A 19,634-nucleotide genomic window follows, 5' to 3' on the forward strand; every position below is an offset into this window, starting at 1 on the left:
AATAGCTTTCGTAGAAATATCCTTAAGGAACTAGGCGGCGTTAAACGCCGTAGCGGTATCGACGACGTAGAGGACCAGTCTATTACCTTCAAAGTATATTACGTCGGCGATAACCTTATAGTTAAATTCGTAATCGTCTCGTAACGTAAATTTAAACCGTAATAACGCTAGTACGTATATTTAGTATCGATAGTAGACTTTCGATAGTTACTTAATTGCCGTAATTTCAACTAGGTAGCTAGCCTTCTAGAGCACCTTATATAATCGTTAAATAGATAGGTATCTAAAGTAATAGTAAACCCGTCGCAATTTAGCGTCTATAAGGTAGTTCTAGGCAAGTAGTTTTTCCTTATTAAGTAATAACTATAGGTAGCCTTATTTGCGAATAATAGGTACGACCTTATTTCCTTAGATAAGGGTATTCGTAACGTTATTAAAGTAGACCTTTAATAGGTCTATATCTCCTAAGCATATAAGGAAGGGAGTATTAGTCTTAATAACGTAAAATTTAACGCTTCTAAACGGCGTTAGCACTTTAGTAGTCCCTATAGACTCTAGTAGTATCCTATCGCCGAATTTTACTATAACGCCGCTAGCCGCCTTAGTATTTAACGTAATTCCTTCGTAAATTTATTATAAGGCTACGAATTATAGGTAGCTAGCGGTTAAGAATCCTGCTACGCCCGAGTCGGGCATAATCCCTTAGAAGTTCTAGGCAGAGTAGCGTCCCTCGAGTATAAATTGCGAAGGTAGCTCTTTCGGTTCTAGTTAGTTACGGAAGAGGTCTTCTTTCGTAATAGCATAGCAGGTTAACTAGTCTGCTAGGATCGTAGCGATCTTATTACCGTCAATTGCTATTATAGTAAAATAGGCGGTAACTTAGAATTAACTATCGCTACCGGTCTCTTCCTCTTCGTTACTTTCACTAGTTTATTCGGTTATATAGTAGTATTGCTAGGGGTCTTTAGCAGTAGGTTATAAGTCTAACCCGTCGAAACCTTCGTATTAGACGAGAAATTAGCTATATGCTAGAAGTAATATATCCTAGGCATATTAGGTAGTTTTAAACTTCTCGTACGCTTTTCGTCTCTCTTCTATAGTATATTTAGTTAACTAGCAGTTAGGTTTTCTATATACGTAGTACTTCTTAAGCGTTAGTAGTAATAGGGGTCTGTCACGGCTTCTTCCTCGTAATAATCGACTTTATAATAAACGACTATATCGTAAATAACGCCCTCGACCGTTAAAAGTTCTATCGGTCTAGTACTACTCTAGTAGGTTAGCTACTATATTAAATTGTTATTAGTTAAGACGGGTAGCTATCTCGATCAACGAGATTAATTAGTTACGAAGTCCTTTATACGTCTTAGCCGGTATAAATAACGCTATTATATACTTTAGAATATCTCTATAAGCGTATAGAAGTTAGGTATAGAGGGATCGGTCGTTATAATCTTATTATAACAAACTAGGCTGAATCTTGCTTAATTTATTACATAGTATATCAAAACACTCCGATTTAGTCTTTCTAGGGTTATCGCGAATGATTTAGGGAAGAGTAGTTATATTCTACTACGTAACGTATGCTTATTACCTTTCCCTAGTCTCGAAGTATGATTTTAATTAGTTGATTATAGTCCCGAAGTTAGGCTATAGGTTGATTACTTTAATCGAGGCGTAGAAGTAGGTTTTAGCTATTCCTTTTAATATTAAGGGAAGTACCTTGTTATATTAGGAGGTGTAAATTCCTAGCATTCTATAATAATCCACGAATACTAGCATCTTCTTTTCGAGTATATCGTATATATCGCCGCTATATTTCATATCGTCGGGGTATAGTTTCGCGAATTCTGTTAATTGCTTTCCGATATAGTCTATTAACTCGTATAGTTAGAAGTCTATTAATAGAGGGACCGTAGGATATAGTAGTCGGTACGGTAGTTGCTACTATTATTATTCTTATAGAGGAGGTAGCTATAGGGTTAGTTCGACTCTTCCTCCTATGCTATTAGCTACTATTGCCGGTCTCGTAATCTCTTCGTAGAATTTAAGGTCTTTTATTAGAGCCTTTAGGTTGCGATATCTCTTAACGCTTTATTCGAGTTTTTAAGGTAACTAGTAGTAGAATTCTTCCTTTTTAAGGGCTAATGCTATGTTTTTCGAGATTTCCTTACTATCTATTTCGACGTAGACGCTATTACCGATTAAATAGTCTTTAAAGAATCGTAGGATTAGGGGAGGTACGTTCTAGAAGTCTTCTTCTAACTAGTCGGCGAAATCGGGAGAAACTTCGTTCTATAGCTCGAAGCCTATAAGATTCCTCTTCTTATAGGTCTTAAGTAGGAAACCTATATAAGAACCTAGTTGCTATAGGCTAGCGTTTATAAGGTCGATTACCTAGTTGCCTTATACTGCTAGATCGATTATACTTTCGATTCTCTATAGGATAAGGATTGTTAATTAGCTTTTAGTAGTAACGCTACTTGCAAGCGATCCTTCTCGTAAATTTCGCTTTATTCTAACAGTATAAAAGGATTACTTCTATTTAGAATCTTAAATTCTAATCCTTAATAACGTTAGCTACGATTAGTATAAGATATAGGCTTAGAAGTAGGAGTTAAAAGACGATTTAGGATATTACGATTCTAAGGGGAAAGAATCGTAAAATCGGGGATTTTCATCGGTTTATCGTTTATTTCCGTTAGCGCCGTTCTCGCTGATGTTCTCGAGGGGTATAAAGGTATATATAGGTCTCGAATTAGTAGGGAGAAAGTTTTACAATAGATTCTCTCGTAAATCTCTCTTTCTCGCTTTAGGCTTTGCTCCTTACTATTAGGAAGTTTAGAATCTAGCAGACAGTTAGCCTTATAACGCTTATAACTACGTACGTTTCTCCTAAGCCGTAGCCTCGGAGGCGTATATATATAGCTATATAGGCGGATTACTACTAGTAGTCTTTGCTTGCCTTTCGGCGTATTCTTCTTCTAGTAGGGAGGTCTCTTATAATAGGCGCCTCGCGGTTAGTACCTTATCTAGGGATTTTTTAAGAAACTAGCAGGCGCCTCGTAATTAGCACCGCGCGTAGGGGATAGTTATAGTTAGGGAAGTTGTTATCCCTTGTAGGATTTGTAAATCTTCGCCTTTATAGCGTAAAGAAGTTAGAAGACTGTCGATTCGGTAGGTCTCTTCTTTTAGTAATCAAAAACGCGTGATAGAACGCTCTTGCTAGCGATAATTAGCTATGATTAACCTTATCCCGCCTAGGGTAAGCGTAGCAGTCCCTAGGTTACTCGAATAATCGGATTGCTAGTAGATTCGAAGAAAAAAAGCTTTCTTTTACTAGTTTCCGTAGATCCTAGTTACTCTCGCTTCTTCTCTCGTTAGTACGAAATCCCTACTTTTACCTAGGCTTAGGTATCTAGTTTAAGAAGTTGTCTCTTCTAGTATTAACCTTGCTAATCTACGGTTTGTCCGTAGTAGAATAGTAATTATAAAGTTAACTAAATTAATAACAACTATAAGGTTTACTACTAATTAGTATAGGTTTTATAAGGGGTAAAATAGAATTCCGTTCGTTAATAACAAATAATAGTAAATTGGTTCTAATCGATAGTTTATGATAGTTGAAAAGTAGTGTTGTTGACTAGAAGGTGGGGATATTCCCCCTTGGCCTGTTACGTGGGTCTGGGAGGCTTGGGCCTCTCAGCCTGGCGGGCGTGTGGCTGGAAGTGCCACACGACTCCGTATTCCAACTATCGCAACAATAGGTTTTACAGGGGGTAAAACGGAATTCCGTTCGTTAATAACAAATAATAGTAAATTAGTTCTAATCGATAGTTTATAATAGTTGAAAGTGGTATTGTTAACTAGAAGGTAGGGATATTCCCCCTTAGCCTGTCACGTAGGTCTAGGAGGCTTAGGCCTCTCAGCCTGGCGGGCGTGTGGCTGGAAGTGCCACACGACTCCGTATTCCAACTATCGCAACAGATATTCCCCATCAAATCTATAACTCTCAAGCCTAATAATCTATCGTAGTCTAAAGTCTTATCAGCCAATGCGCCTCAAAGCATCGTCAGTCCTTAGTAAGTTGACTAATAGTGGTTGTGACACTTCACCTCCATGAGAATATCATCTAGTTACTAAGATGAAATCGAAGCGCTAAATCCTTTGCGGTTTGTTAGGTAGTACACGGAGTTTGACTACTGATTCGCACTTGCTTCTAGGCTCACAAGCAATTGAGGACATTGTGAATAGATGATCTTGATTGTTCCCAATTAATTATACACGCTATTTTCACTATGAACTTACTACTGTTATTTCAGCCATTCCAGCAGCCATCAAACTCTGTTTTCTTCCTTTTGAAGTAGTGGCACGCTGTTATAAGTTCCACCGTACAGGAGAATGGTCACATGGGTGTGGCTAAGGGCTTTCTCAGATGATAACGTCGCAATTGTAGATTGGGTTCAGCAACACATCCGTAGTTTCCTCCTCGCGCTGGGCTTTCCTGCATTCTCAGTCCAGCGTTTTAGGGTCAGGGTTTCTCTAGCTGTTGCGATAGTTGGAATACGGAGTCGTGTGGCACTTCCAGCCACACGCCCGCCAGGCTGAGAGGCCCAAGCCTCCCAGACCCACGTAACAGGCCAAGGGGGAATATCCCCACCTTCTAGTCAACAACACTACTTTCAACTATCATAAACTATCGATTAAAACTAATTTACTATTATTTATTATTAACGAACGGAATTCCGTTTCACCCCCTATAAAACCTATACTAATTAGTAGTAAACCTTATAGTTACTATTAATTTAGTTAACTTCATAATTACTACTCTACTACGGACAAACCGTAGATTAGCAAGGTTAATACTAGAAGAGACGACTTCTTAAACTAGATACCTAAGCCTAGGTAAAAGTAGGGATTTCGTACTAACGAGAGAAGAAGCAAGAGTAACTAGGATCTATAGAAACTAGTAGAAGAAAGCTTCTTTTCTTCGAATCTACTAGCAATCCGATTATTTAAGTAACCTAGGGACTGCTATGCTTACCCTAGGCGGGATAAGGTTAATCGCAGCTAATTATTGCTAGTAAAAGCGTTCTATTACGCGTTTTTAATTACTAGAAGAAGAGACCTACCGAATCGACAGTCTTCTAACCTCTTTACGTTATAAAAGCAAAGATTTACGAATCTTATAAAGGATAACAACTTCCCTAACTATAACTATCCCCTACGTACGGTACTAATCACGAGGCGCCTACTAGTTTCTTAATAAATCCCTAGACAAGGTACTAACCGCAAAACGCCTATTATAAAAGACCTCCCTACTAGAAGAAGAATACGCCGAAAGGCAAGCAGAGACTACTAGCGGTAATCCGCCTATATAGCTATATATATACGCCTCCGAGGCTACGGCTTAGGAGAAACGTACGTAGTTATAAGCGTTATAAGGCTAACTATCTACTAGATTCTAAACTTCCTAATAGTAAAAAGCAAAGCCCGAAGTAAGAAAAAGAGATTTATAAGAGAATCTATAGTAAAACTTTCTCCTTACTAATTCAAGACCTATATATACCTTTATACCTTTTGAAAATATTAGTAAGAATAGCGCTAACGGAAATAAATAATAAACTAACGAAAATCACCGATTTTATAATTCTTTCCCCTTAAAATCGTAATATCCTAAATCGTCTTTTAACTCCTACTTCTAAGCCTATATCTTATACTAATCGTAGCTAACGCTATTAAGGATTAGAATTTAAGATTCTAAATAGAAGTAATCTTTTTATACTATTAGAATAAAGCAAAATTCATAAGAAGGATTGCTTATAAGCAGCGTTACTACTAAAAGCTAATTAACAATCCCTATCTTATAAAGAATCGAAAGTATAATCGATCTAGTAGTATAAAGCAATTAGGCAATCAACCTTATAAACGCTAGCCTATAGCAACTAGGTTCTTATATAGGTTTCCTACTTAAGACTTATAAGAAGAGGAATCTTATAAGCCTTAAGCTATAAAACGAAGTTTCTCCCGATTTCGCTGACTAGTTAGAAAAAGACTTTTAAAACATACCTCCCCTAATCCTACGATTCTTTAAAGACTATTTAATTGGTAATAGCGTCTACGTCGAAACAAATAGTAAGAAAATCTCGAAAAACATAGCATTAGCCTTTAAAAAGGAAGAATTCTACTACTAGTCACCCTAAGAACTCAAACAAGGCGTTAAGAGATATCGCAACCTAAAGGCTCTAATAAAAGACCCCGAATTCTACGAAGAGATTACGAGACCGGTAATAGTAGCTAACAGCATAAGAAGAAAAGTCGAACTAACCCTATAGCTACCTCCTCTATAAGAATAACAATAGTAGCAACTACTATACCGACTACTATATCCTATAGTCTCTCTATTAATAAACTTCTAACTATATAAGTTAACAAACCGTATCGGAAAGCAATTAATAAAATTTACAAAACTATACCCTAACGATATAAAATATAGTAGCAATATATACGATATACTTAAAAAGAAGATGCTAGTATTCGTAGATTACTATAAAATACTAGGAATTTACACCTCCTAATACAACAAAGCACTTCCCCTAATACTAAAAGAAATAGCTAAAACCTACTTCTACGCCTCGATTAAAGTAATCAACCTATAGCCTAACTTCGAAACCATAATCAACTAATTAAAATCATACTTCGAGACTAAGGAAAGGTAACAAGCATACGTTACGTAGTAAAATATAACTACTCTTCCCTAAATCATTCGCAATAACCTTAGAAAGACTAAATCGGAGTATTTTAACATACTATATAACAAATTAAGCAAGATTTAGCCCGGTTTGCTATAACAAGATCATAACGACCGATCCCTCTATACCTAACTTCTATATGCTTATAGAGATATTCTAAAGTATATAATAGCGTTATTTATACTAGCTAAGACGTACGAAGGACTTCGTAGCTAATTAATCTTGTCGATCGAGATAGCTACCCGTCTTAACTAATAACAATTCAACATAGTAGCTAACCTACTAAAGCAATACTAAACCGACAGAACTTTTAACGGTCGAAGGCGTTATTTACGATATAGTCGTTTATTACGAAGTCGATCATTACGAGGAAGAAGCCGTAACAAACCCCTATTACCGCTAACGCCTAAGAAGTACTACGTATATAGAAAACCTAACTACTAGTCAACTAAACATACTATAGAAGAGAGACAAAAAGTATACGAAAAGTTTAAAACTACCTAATATGCCTAAGATACGTTACTTCTAGTATATAGCTAATTTCTCGTCTAATACAAGGGTTTCGACGGGTTAGACCTATAACCTACCGCCGAAGACCCTTAGCAATACTACTACGTAACCGAACAAACTAATAAAAGTAACGAAGAGGAAGAGACTAGTAGCGATAGTTAATTCTAGGTTACCGCCTATTTTACTATAATAGCAATTAATAGTAACAAGATCGCTACGATCCTAGCAGACTAGTCAACCTGCTATGCTATTACGAAAGAAGACTTCTTCCGTAACTAACTAGAACCGAAAAAGCTACCTTCGCAATTTACACTCGAGGGACGCTACTCTGCTGTTACGAGCAGGTCAGGGCAACCAACTGTGGCACAAAGCAAAAGCTTCGGTAATGATGACTCCGGCATCATTATCCCCTGTTCTGCACTATATAGCTACGCCGGCCAGGCACCAACTGGTTGGGCCGTAACATCTGCCTAGAACTTCCAAGGGATCATGCCTAACTCGGGCGTAATAGGATTCTCAACCGCTAGCTACCTATAATTCGTAGCCTTATAACAAATTTACGAAAGAATTATATTAAATACTAAGGCAGCTAGTAGCGTTATAGTAAAATTCGGCGATAGGATACTACTAAAGTCTATAAGGACTACCAAAGTACTAACGCCGTTTAGAAGCGTTAAATTTCATATTATTAAGACTAATACTCCCTTCCTTATATGCCTAGGAGATATAGACTGATTAAAAGTCTATTTTAATAACGTTACGAATACCTTTATCTAAGGAAACAAAGTCGTACCTATTATTTGCAAATAAGGCTACCTATAGTTATTACTTAATAAAAAGAAACTACTTGCCTAAAACCACCTTATAAACGCTAAATTACGACAGGTTTACCGTCGCTTCGGATACCTATCTATTTAACGATTATACAAGGTACTTTAGAAAGCTAGCTACCTAGTTGAAATTACAGCAATTAAGCAACTATCGAAAGTCTACTATCAATACTAAATATATATACTAGCGCTATTACGGTTTAAATTTACGTTACGAGACGATTATAAATTTAACTATAAGGTTATTGCTAACGTAATATACCTTAAAAGTAATAGACCGGTCTTCTACGTCGTCGATACCGCTACGACGTTTAACGCCGCCTAGTTCCTTAAGGATATTTCTATAAAAGCTACTTAGGAAGCCTTACGCCTCTGCTAGATAGATATATATCAAGGACCCCTAGACTAGCTAGTTACTAACGCTAGAACAAACTTCCGCTTAATAGAATTCCGAAACGTAGCGAGAAGAATAGCAATTAAAATTAAGGAAATTCCTATAAAAGCCTATAACAGTATTAAGAAAGTTAAACGATACTATATACCTCTAAGGAAGGCATATGAAATCATTAAAGCAGAAGACCTAACAATTATGCTAGAATTAGTACTTTACATAGTAGTTAAAGCAGTTAACGATACTACTAGCCCGAACGGAATAGTACTAATACTCTTAGTATTCGGCTCGTACTTACGAATTACTAACGATTCGCTACTATCTCCCGAAGTTATAAAATAAGTAAAAGCAATTAAGAAGGCGATAAGCAAAGTATATAAACTTTACGCAAGGCGATAAATAATAAAAGCTATCGCTACTTATAATAGCCTTAATATAAGGCTAATTATTAATTTACTATTATAGTCGTAAGTATAAGTATAGTGCGAAAAGAAAGGCTAGACTAAACTATTTACTTTAGTAGCTATAAATAGCGAAACCTATACTATCGATACGCTACGTAGTCCGAAGACCTTCCGGTCTACTATAGTCAAACTATACTACGAAGATCCCGATTAACTACTTAATTCTATCGCTATGCTAGAAGAAGAAGAACCTAAAGCTAAGATACCGTAGTAGGAAGTAGTACGCGACGAAATTATCGTCGCTAGCGGAGGTAGTAAACTAGATAAACCGTAAGAAGTACTAGAGCTACCGAGAAGACGCCTAGGCAGACCCCGGAAGAGACTACTACTAATCGCCTACTTTATAAAAGAATTTAATAATAACCCGGATTATTAATAAATATTCCTATCGATTAAGAAGTAAGTAGATAAAGAATTAGTAATTAAACTATAACGAGAAGGTATTATTACTATACTAAGCAAACCGTTCGAATAGTTAACTAAATAAGAATTAATAGCCTTATTACTAAAGGAGTATTTAAATTTACTTAGTTTAATAAGAGAAGGCATTAGAATATATAAATCTTCTAATCTCGTATCGTTAATAAAGTCAAAAGTAAAACAACTAAACCTTATAAGAAATCAAGACTTATAATACAAGGTTATGCCGATAATAGTAAGAAGGCTATATTAACCTAATCGCTAACGATTTAGTAGGCAAGTTAACGGCTAATTCTATTAATTACCTTATTACTTCTACGAAAAGGGAAATAACTATAGCTTTAAGATATTATATAAGCCTACGTTTAATCCTCTATAAGGCTTAATCATACTATTCTCGCCTATCTACCGAAGTAAATTCAAGACTAGTACCTAAAAAAGACTATTATAAAGGTTATAAAGCCTTTATACGGAATCGTAAAAGCTAGAACCTACTAGTAGGCAACGTATTATAAGCATTATAGAAAGAATCTCTAGATAGTTACTTCTTTATACGATCTATGCTTATTAATCTTATCTACCGAAAATCTATACTTTAGCTATATTGGTATACAAACCGACGATACCCTCGGTTTATTAGACAAGGCGTTCTTATAATTAGAAGACGAATAATTAAAAAAAGCAGCTTTTATAACAAAAGCAAAGAATATCCTTATAATTAATAAACCTTTCTAATTTAATTGTTACGGCCAGCTATCTGACAGTAGGGTTCTGCTAACAGAAGGTGCAGTAAGAGACTAACACTGGTTCGTAGAGGTCGTTCTGGTAGATCGTAGGGTTAGGGTAAGGTGATCAGTCTTACACTATGGTAACGAGGTTCTTAGTATTCACAATACTGAGAGGTAAGCTGAAAGTCATTCGAGGATGAATCACAAGTTGATTGCTAAAGAACTATCTAGAGGGCTTGAGCAGGTACTCAAGTCCTGGTCTATATAGGAGTCTATCTACACGTATTGTCTATAGTCGTTAGAGATCATATTGATCGAACATGATCCGTTGGCCCCCAACTCTTCTTGGATCATTCTAACCTAGAATGATTCATCACGTGACTTGTTCCGTTCTATAGTTCTTCCGTTCCGAGAGGTTACCTTTTGTTCCCGTGGCCCTGCATACAAAGTCCTGTCATAACCGCCTAACCGAGTGGGTCCTGTTAAGTGCATCTGACGGGTCGTAACATCAGGTCTCCCCTCGATGGTCTTGTCCTCAAGGCCAACATAAGTAGGTCGTGGCTTCCCAGGTTGGGGAGTCGTCAATCGTGCTTCCTTGTTTATTCATGATGCTGACATCATGTCAGGTCGCGTTCAAAAATCCAAATCAAAGAACCCTGTGGCTTATAAGGAACTTAGCCAGCTTGTCGATTTGTTCGGGTTCATCATGCCTGTCCCTTGTTCCGGTTGCGCGGCTGCCGGTGTCGACTGCGTCGTTTCCGAAGTTAATTCTTCTCGTTGTTCGCGTTGCGTTGCCGATAAGCATTCTTGCGACATTCACGGTCCTTCCGCGGCTTCCCTCATTCGGGTTCGGCAACAGAAAATAAAAATTGATGATAAGCTTGAGAAAGCTGAAGAAGAGCAGTTAGCTCTTATGGCGAAGATTCGTCGCTTACGAAGGCGTCGCAAGGACATCAATCGTGAGGCGACTGATCTTATTCGATCTAGTTTGCGGCGTGTGGAGGAGGTTGAGAATGAGTATCGTTCCGAGGTTCTTGGTTTGCAGAGTGCTAGCTCGGAAACTATGGGTGTACTTCATTCCCTGGGTGCTATTGGCGTCGTGGATTGGTCTGGCGTCGGTTTGGACGACTGGGGTCCAGAGACGTCCTCTGGTGCCAGTATTGTTGGAGTTCTTCCTGAGCGTGTTCCAGGTTCTTAGCTGGTTCCCACGAATCGTCTTCGTGTCTATAGTTTTTCCACTTAATGAAGTATTCTGTTATTTCGTCATTCCTCCAGTAGTCTAGAATGCGTTCTACTTCGTATTCGGTGTCATCTGTTTCTATAATGATGCAGTCTTCGGTGTATGTACCGTCCGGTGCTAGTTCTAATAATGAGACGTGAAAGACTAGGTAACATTTCATTGTTTCCGGTAGTTTCAGCTCGTAGTTGACTTCGGAAATTTTCTTCGTGATTTCGAAAGGTCCTAGTTTTTTAAAGTCGAGTTTGTCGCTAGGTCGTTTCGTTTTAATGTTTCGCCGTATGAGATAGGCGCTACCTCCCTCTTTTAGGGGTGGGCCTCTCACCCTATGTCGGTCGGCGTGTTTCTTTATTCTTTGCTGTACGAATTCGAGTTCTTAGGGTAGTTTTTGTTAGATTTCCTTAAGTTTCTTAATGTCTGCTACTGCTTTTATCGCGGCAGAGCCGGTTCGGGGTTCTCCATAAGCGGTAGGGTTGAATCCATAGTTGAGGAAGAAAGGTGATTCTCGCGTGCTTTCTCCTATTGAACTATTGTATGCGAACTGTGCGGTTGGTAACAACTTGACCTAGTTGTCCTGGTCGTAGTTTATATAACTCCTTAGGTACGTTTCTAGGATCTGGTTGATTCTTTCCGTTTATCCGTCGGACTATGGGTAGAAGGCAGTACTAAGGCTATGCTTTGCTCCGAGCTGCAAGATCAGGGATCTCTAGAACTTAGACGTAAAGACTGATCCTCTGTCTGATACTATTTCCTGGGGCAGGCTGTGTTGGCTGACAATGATCCTGAGAAAGGTGTATGCTAAGTCTTCTGCCGTGCTTGATTCCAAGTATGGTATGAAATACGCGTACTTCGTAAATCTATCTATAACCACTAGTATACTATCGTACTATACTTTAGTAAGTAGTTCTCTCGATTTTGGTAGTTTGACGATAAAGTCTAGAGAGATTAAGTGCTAGGGTGCTGGTAGTGCTAGCAATGGTTGTAATTCTCTATATGGTTTGTGTCTGCTGGGCTTACTTTTTGCGCAGACTTCGCAATCCTTGATTGCGTTAGCGACGTCTTTTCTTATTACTTGCTTATCGTGGTATTGTCTGATTCGTTTCCAGGTTTTCGTAACTCCTTGGTGACCGTGAGCGGGTGCGCTGTGTATCTCCCTGATCTAGTCGTGTGTCATTCTTCCAGTCGTGCTGGTCTTGACACGGTCGCCGATCATTAAGAGTTTCGCGGCGGGTACGAGGTCGCCATTGTCTTTTTTGAGGATAACCTGAGTTTCTTCTGGGACTTCGTCCTTGTAATCGGGTCTTCGGCTGAGCGCGTCTGCTCTGCTGTTTTCTGATCCTTTCCTGTAGATGATTCTGAAGTTGAATTCTGAGAGGAATTCTAACTATCTGATTTGTCGTTTGTTGAGCTCTTTCGAAGTGGTGAAGTGTGCTAGATTCTTGTGATCCGTGTATACTTTTACTTCGTACTTTGTTCCTGATAGTTAGGGTCTCTATTCTTTGAATGCGTCGATAATTGCTATAAGTTCCTTATCATGGATCTGGTAATTCAGTTCAGGTCCTTGGAACTTCCTTGAAAAGAATCTATAGGGGTGTAGGACTCCGTTCTCGTCCCTTTGGCCTAGCTATGCTCCTTCAGCTTCGTTCGAAGCATCCGTTTCGAGCTTGAAAGGCTTCTTAAGGTTCGGAATCTGGATGACGGGTTCCGATGTAACCTTGTCCTTGACTTCTTGGAACGCTTTCTGTTGTTTGTCTGTCCATTCCTAAGGTGTATTTTTCTTAGTGAGTTCGGTAAGAGGCAATATCGTTTTGGAATAGTCTTTGAGGAATTTTCGGTAGAAGTTGACAAATCCTAAGAAGGATAGTATGTCCTTCGGGTTTTCTAGTATAGGCCATTCTTGCACAGCCTTGATTTTGTTAGGGGACATCTTGATTACGCCTAGCGTGATTGTAAACCTTAAAAATTCTACTTCTTGTTTGTAAAACAGACTCTTCTCTAGTTCTATAAGTAGCTTTGCTTGTTCGAGTGCTTTGAGAATCTCGTGGACATGCTTCTTGTGTTCTTCTAACGTTGTGGAGAATATAAGGATGTCGTCGAGGTACATAACAACAGACTTGTCTAGATATTCCCGTAATACTTGGTTGATCATAGTTTGGAATGTAGCCGGTGCGTTGGTGAGTCTAAATGGCATGACTAACGTTTCAAACTATCCTCTTCTCGTTCGGAAGGCTGTTTTCTACTCATCTCCTTCTGCAATTCGGATAAGGTTGTAGGCTCCTTTAAGGTCTAAGGCTGTAAACCATTAGGCCTCGTAGAGTAGGTCTCTTAGTTCCGATATGAGGGGCAGTAGGTAACAGTCTTTGATCGTAATATCGTTGAGTCGTCGATAATCGATACAAAGTCTTTTCTTCCCGTTCTTCTTTGGTACGAATAGTACGGGGTATCCTGCGGGTGATTTCGAAGGTCTGATGAATCCTTTCGCAAGATTTTCGTCAAGCCATTCGTCTAAGGCTTTCATTTCTTCTTGGTTGAGTGGGTATATTTTGTTAAAGGTGGGTTCGTGTCCTTCCTTAATTTCGATCTTGTAATCCTACTTGCTATGTTCCGGTAATCCGGTCTCGAGTTCTGGTGCAAAGAGTTTGCTATAGACCCTGTATTTAACAGGTATCTTTGACATTGGATCTTCCGTGACTTTGTCAATCGTCGTGGCTGCTAGCGTCCTAGTGCTAATGTCTTTTATCCTTAGTATTAGGCGTAGTCTTGCTCTAGTTACTACTAGTAATCTGCATAAGGCCTTCGTCGAGTGCTTCTCAGAGGCTGGATTGAATTTTATTCGGCCGGTAACCTAATCGATTTGTGGGTTATGTCTTCGTAGCCATGGAATTCCGAGGATAACGTCGTGGTTTCCTATCTCCGTGATGTCGAGGCTGATAAGCTCCTGATAGCCATGGTAGAGCAAAGGGAGTTGCGCTGTCTCCTAATCAATGCTGCCTCCGCTATACTCGACTTCTTTCCCTTCTACATTCCTTAGTCGGTAAGGGTTTTGCTTCTGATTCCATAGTATTTCTCGCTGTTACACTATTCGGGGTGCGATAAAGTTTCCTTAGGCTCCTAAGTCTATCAGGACCTGTATGGTATATCCGCCCAGGTTTACTGTGATCTTCATTTATACGTCGTCGTCGAATATAGCACATAGGGACTTGCTGGGGGAGCTTGCCATGTGTCCCGGACAAGGCGGCTCTCCTAGTTTTTTGAGTAGAGGGCCTTCTCGCCCTTCTTTCGGTCTCTGCCGAGGTTACTTTCTCTGATTCCTAGACGAGGTGGGCTGGGCGTCTCGCCGTCCTGTCCTTGCTTGTCTAGTTCTTGTTGTCGGAATCTCCAACTTTCGCTTTTTGGAATGTAGTGGAGTTTGCATAGGTCTTCCCTGCAATTCTACTAGACTCCCGTGAAGTGGTTTACATACTTCTGAGGGTATTCGATGCTGGGTCGTAGGAATGCTATTCTATCGTTGTTGGTTTTCTATTCTCCGGGTTCTCCCCGTACTTCCTAATATGAGAGTTCTTGTTCCTTATGGGCTTTGCGGATTCGCAGTTCTTCTTTTCTTTTAGGGTATAGTTCGTTTTCTGCTTTCTTTGAGAGATGGTAGGCGTAGTGATCGAAGATGTAGTAGATCTATGCTATCTCCTTGTGTTCTCTGTGCTGTGTCGTAATCCTGGGATCGTCTTCTAAGAATATTTCTTTATCCCGGGTTTGTGTGATTGTTATAGGGATTTTGTTATAATATTCTTCTGTATGGAAGGCGATCTGTTGGTAGTCGTCTTGGGGGTCGATATATTTATATTCTAGTACTTCCTTAATTTTTTCTATTCTGTCGAGATGGTGTTCTTCTTCTGCGTCTTCCGGGTCGGTATCGTCTATTAACGTTCCTTGTAGACGTACTTCCGCCGAGGGTAGTCTGTCTACGACGTCTTTAGCCTATTCCGAGATAGGTTAAGGAGTAGCGCGGGTTCTTTGTGGCAATTCAAAGGTCGAGTCGCTAGCTACCATGGTATATAGTAAGCTCCATCGTTAGCTTAGGTTGTCCTTTGCTTGGTATACTCGGGTCTGGGTGCTAGCGTCCCTGAATTGTTGTTATCTCAGCATTTCATCTAATTGCTCGGTGGCTTTGCAGGCGTATTTGCTGGCTACCGCGAGGGTTCGTTCCGTCTTTCTATCGTTTTAGGGTCGGTAGACAAATTAGGTTGCTTTGTACTTAAGTTGATACTATCCTCGGGTGTTTCCGCGTAGTGCGATGCGGCGGTCTCGGGTTTTCCGCATATGTTGGAGGGTATCTCCAACTTCGCTATTGTTTCGAATTTGCATCGTGTAGTTAATAGCGTCTTGTATCCGTTTGATAGCTGTCTCGTTTTCTTCTTCGAGTTTCCTAGCTTCTTCTTCTAAGAGACTTTCCGGGGTATTTACTTCATTCGTCTGTCGATAGTTAGCGAGGCGTAGGATGTCCTATAAGAGTCCCGGTTGGTATATAATGCTACCATCTTAGAAGGCGTTGTTAAGTTCCGCAGCCTTCTTCGCTTGTTCCCAGTCGTCGAGTGGCTCTTGTCGCTGCTTAGTATAATCCGGTCTACCGGTGTATCGGTCTATCATAGCAATAGCCTTGGGTATGTTAGTAGTATCGTATCCCGATCGTCCTGCTAGGTTTTGAAGGTACCATCCACTATTCTCTTTTGCATGCCTGTGCGTAGTGCAATCATTGTCATAGCAGGCTGTCTATCCCTTTTCTTCGTGGCTAGGGATTTTGGTTGCAGCGTTGGCTTGCTTAGGGGTTGCCGTAAGTTTCTTAGGCTGTGTGCAGTGTCTAGCTATGTATCCTGGCTTGTCGCAGTTGTAGCATTTGAATTCTCTGCGTCTGGGTTTGTCTTTTTGCGCGACGCTCAGGTCTATAGGTCCGCTGTGTTGTCTATATGCGGTGCTTTGCTGATTGTTGTTCCTATTGTTCTGGTTTTTATTAAACTTGTGTTGGGGTTGCTATTAGTATTTCTTTCCTAAGTTGGCTGTTTGACGTTTTTCTCCTTTTTCCTTGCGTCGTTCAAACAGTCGGTTGTCAATCTTAATAGCGTATTCGACATAATCAAGGAAGCTAGGTGGCGTATCCACTTTGGCCATTTCGTCCTTAACGTCGTCCTTGAGACCCTAGTAGAAAGCAAAGACTTTGCTTTCGTCGGTCATATCGAGTCTAGCTGCAAGTCGTCGAAATTCTACGGCGTACATTATAGCTGATTTGTTTTGTCGTAGGCTTGCTAGTTCTCTTTCTGCTTGTCTTTTCTCATCGGGGTCTAAGAAGAGAGATTGAAGGGCTTTAACATATCCACTAAAGCTGAAAAAGATGTCCTTCACTTCTTGACTGTATCTCTCGATAGGGGTGTCCAGCCATTCTTGTTAGAAGGGTTCGAACTAAGCGAGGGCCTTCCCTCTCAAGAAGGTAGCGGCGTAGACGACACGTTCGGTATCGTTCTAGAACGTATTGATATGGAAGGCTTGGTAGGTCCGTATCTATACCAAGTATCCTTTGAGCTGTCTAGGGGTTCCGTCGAAGGTAGTAGGGGTATTAAGCTTAAGGCGTTCTCTTCCTTCGACAGGAGCTGATATAACGTTCGCAGCAGCTCGAAGGGTTATAACTTCCTTCTCTAGTTCTTTGGTGCGGCAGGCTTGTTCCTGTAGCTCCTTGAGGGCTTTGACGTTCTAGTTGAACAGGTTTTTCATTTCCCTGAGCTCGTTGTTGTTCCGCTCAAGTTGCCGCTTAAGTTCTTCATTATCGTCATCGCTATCGGATTCCTCCTTCATTTCCTGGTCTTGAATCTCTTGGGCCAGATTCTGGGGAATACGTCTCTCGGACGTAGACGAGGTTCCAGGAGTAGGGTTTTCGGTAGTTCCGTGCGAAGACATCTTGTCTTATACTGTTCGTTAGTCTCAAAGGGCAACTTACTAAACAGGAGCAATCAAAGTATTACGGCCAGCTATCTGACAGTAGGGTTCTGCTAACAGAAGGTATAGTAAGAGACTAATACTAGTTCGTAGAGGTCGTTCTAGTAGATCGTAGGGTTAGGGTAAGGTGATCAGTCTTACACTATGGTAACGAGGTTCTTAGTATTCACAATACTGAGAGGTAAGCTGAAAGTCATTCGAGGATGAATCATAAGTTGATTGCTAAAGAACTATCTAGAAGGCTTGAGCAGGTACTCAAGTCCTGGTCTATATAGGAGTCTATCTACACGTATTGTCTGTAGTCGTTAGAGATCATATTGATCGAACATGATCCGTTGGCCCCTAACTCTTCTTAGATCATTCTGACCTAGAATGATTTATTACGTGACTTGTTCCGTTCTATAGTTCTTCCGTTCCGAGAGGTTACCTTTTGTTCCCGTAGCCCTGCATATAAAGTCCTGTCATAACCGCCCAACCGAGTGGGTCCTGTTAAGTGCATCTGACGGGTCGTAACATTAATAGAGGGATAGTCGCGCTATCAACTAATAATTCGATTAATTTAAAGCAAAAGGGATAAGCTAAGAAGTTACGATATATTAAGACTACTAAACCTAACCTAAAATAGTAATATATCGAACAACGCGCTAGAGGGGTATATATTGCGTTAATTTACTAACCTAAAGCCTATTTCGATTTATCTACTACTACCTAATACTAAAACCCTTTGCTAGAAGCGATAAAAGTACTAAATCAATAGATTCGATAGCAAATAGAATCGCCTAACCGAGGAATAACGTTTATCTTACTCGACCTTATAATAGCTAAGCTATTCGTTTTCGTTAACAGGTCGTTTGCTAATAACTACGACCTTTCCTCCTAATTAAGGTTTCTAATCATCCTAGCTAACGATACTTCCTCTAATAGTAATAACGGAGAATTTACGATTTATAATAACCTTATTTATTATAGCTTTACGAAAAGTAAATAAGTTACCTATAGCATATTAGCGTTAGAGATCTACGAGATAGTCGCTAGCGTTAATATAGCTTACGCCCTTGCTATAACCCTAGCGATAATTACTAACTACCTTAACCTACTAACGATTTAGATAGTTATCTATACCGATTCTTATTCGCTATATAAGTATCTCGTAAAGCTAGGCATTACTAAAGAAAAGCGACTTATAATCAATATCATAGCGTTAAGATAATTATACGAAAGACGAAAACTATAAGAAATTCGTTAGATTAACAGCGAAGACAACCCTGCTAATACCCTTACGAAAAGCAAACCAAATCAAGCCTTCGAGAGATTCGTTAATAACAATACGATAACGATACGTATAGAAGGATAGGTAATAAGACCGTAACTACGGGAGAAAGTAGGGATAGGAGGCTAAATTAACGAGGAGACGGAACTATATAAGGATAACGTATTCTAACCGCTTTAATACTATAAAAAGAGAGTTTCCAGTATTGCGATAGTTAGAATACGGAGTCGTGTAGCACTTCCAGCCACACGCCCGCCAGGCTGAGAGGCCCAAGCCTCCCAGACCCACGTGACAAGCCAAGGGGGAATATCCCCACCTTCTAGTCAACAACACCACTTTCAACTATCATGAACCATCGATTAGAACCAATTTACTGTTATTTGTTATTGACGAACGGAATTCCGTTTCACCCCCTGTGAAACCTACACTAGCCTAAAACCTTCGCAGTTCACATGCTGGCTCCTACGCCATTTCCAACGGTTACCCCACGCTCAGTGTCCGTGCGTAATGATAACCCAGACCATCTAGATGCAGAGTGAAGTGTCCTCGACTGCATCCACTGAATCTTATTATTCCATTCGGCATGGCCAGGTAACTAGGCTTAGATCTAGATTGTCAAATGACAAGTCATCCTGCATCGATCTGATAGCCAAACAAAAGAAGCCAATCTAGGTACGGATGAGTCAGCCCCCACACATTCGGGTATCTGAGTTGTAGCCCATTCATAATGCCCTTCGCAATGAAGTCTTTTGGTCCTCAGTACTAGCACAGAAGAAATTTCTAACCAGACGATTAGCCATTCTAGTGTCAGACTCCTCATGTTGTGCTTCGGACCTCTCTCGATGGACATTAAAGGTTTGCCAAGTCGGGATCACGGCCTTCGCTTTTGATAATGTAATATAAGTCTTGTTTATACTATTACATTACCCTCTAATATTATAAATATGCATCTAGATCAAGGCTTAATTTACACGGTATGTCCTTCCTAGAATAGATAGTATACGAATTATGCATTAGTAGCTTTATCTCTCTACGTTTACTAGCCTTCGA

General features: G+C 39.8%; 1 protein-coding gene across 1 annotated transcript; it reads left to right on the forward strand.

The window, feature by feature from the left end:
- Window positions 1-10,714: 10,714 nt before the first annotated feature.
- CTRU02_209527 (uncharacterized protein) lies at window positions 10,715-11,293 on the forward strand (the record flags this gene model as incomplete). Its single annotated transcript, XM_036732685.1, has 1 exon — window positions 10,715-11,293. The coding sequence occupies one exon, from the start codon at window positions 10,715-10,717 to the stop codon at window positions 11,291-11,293; it is 579 nt and encodes a 192-aa protein (XP_036575533.1).
- Window positions 11,294-19,634: the final 8,341 nt, after the last annotated feature.

This window comes from Colletotrichum truncatum (assembly GCF_014235925.2).
Source record: "Colletotrichum truncatum strain CMES1059 chromosome Unknown Contig_0006, whole genome shotgun sequence".
Taxonomy (NCBI): Eukaryota; Fungi; Ascomycota; class Sordariomycetes; order Glomerellales; family Glomerellaceae; genus Colletotrichum; species Colletotrichum truncatum.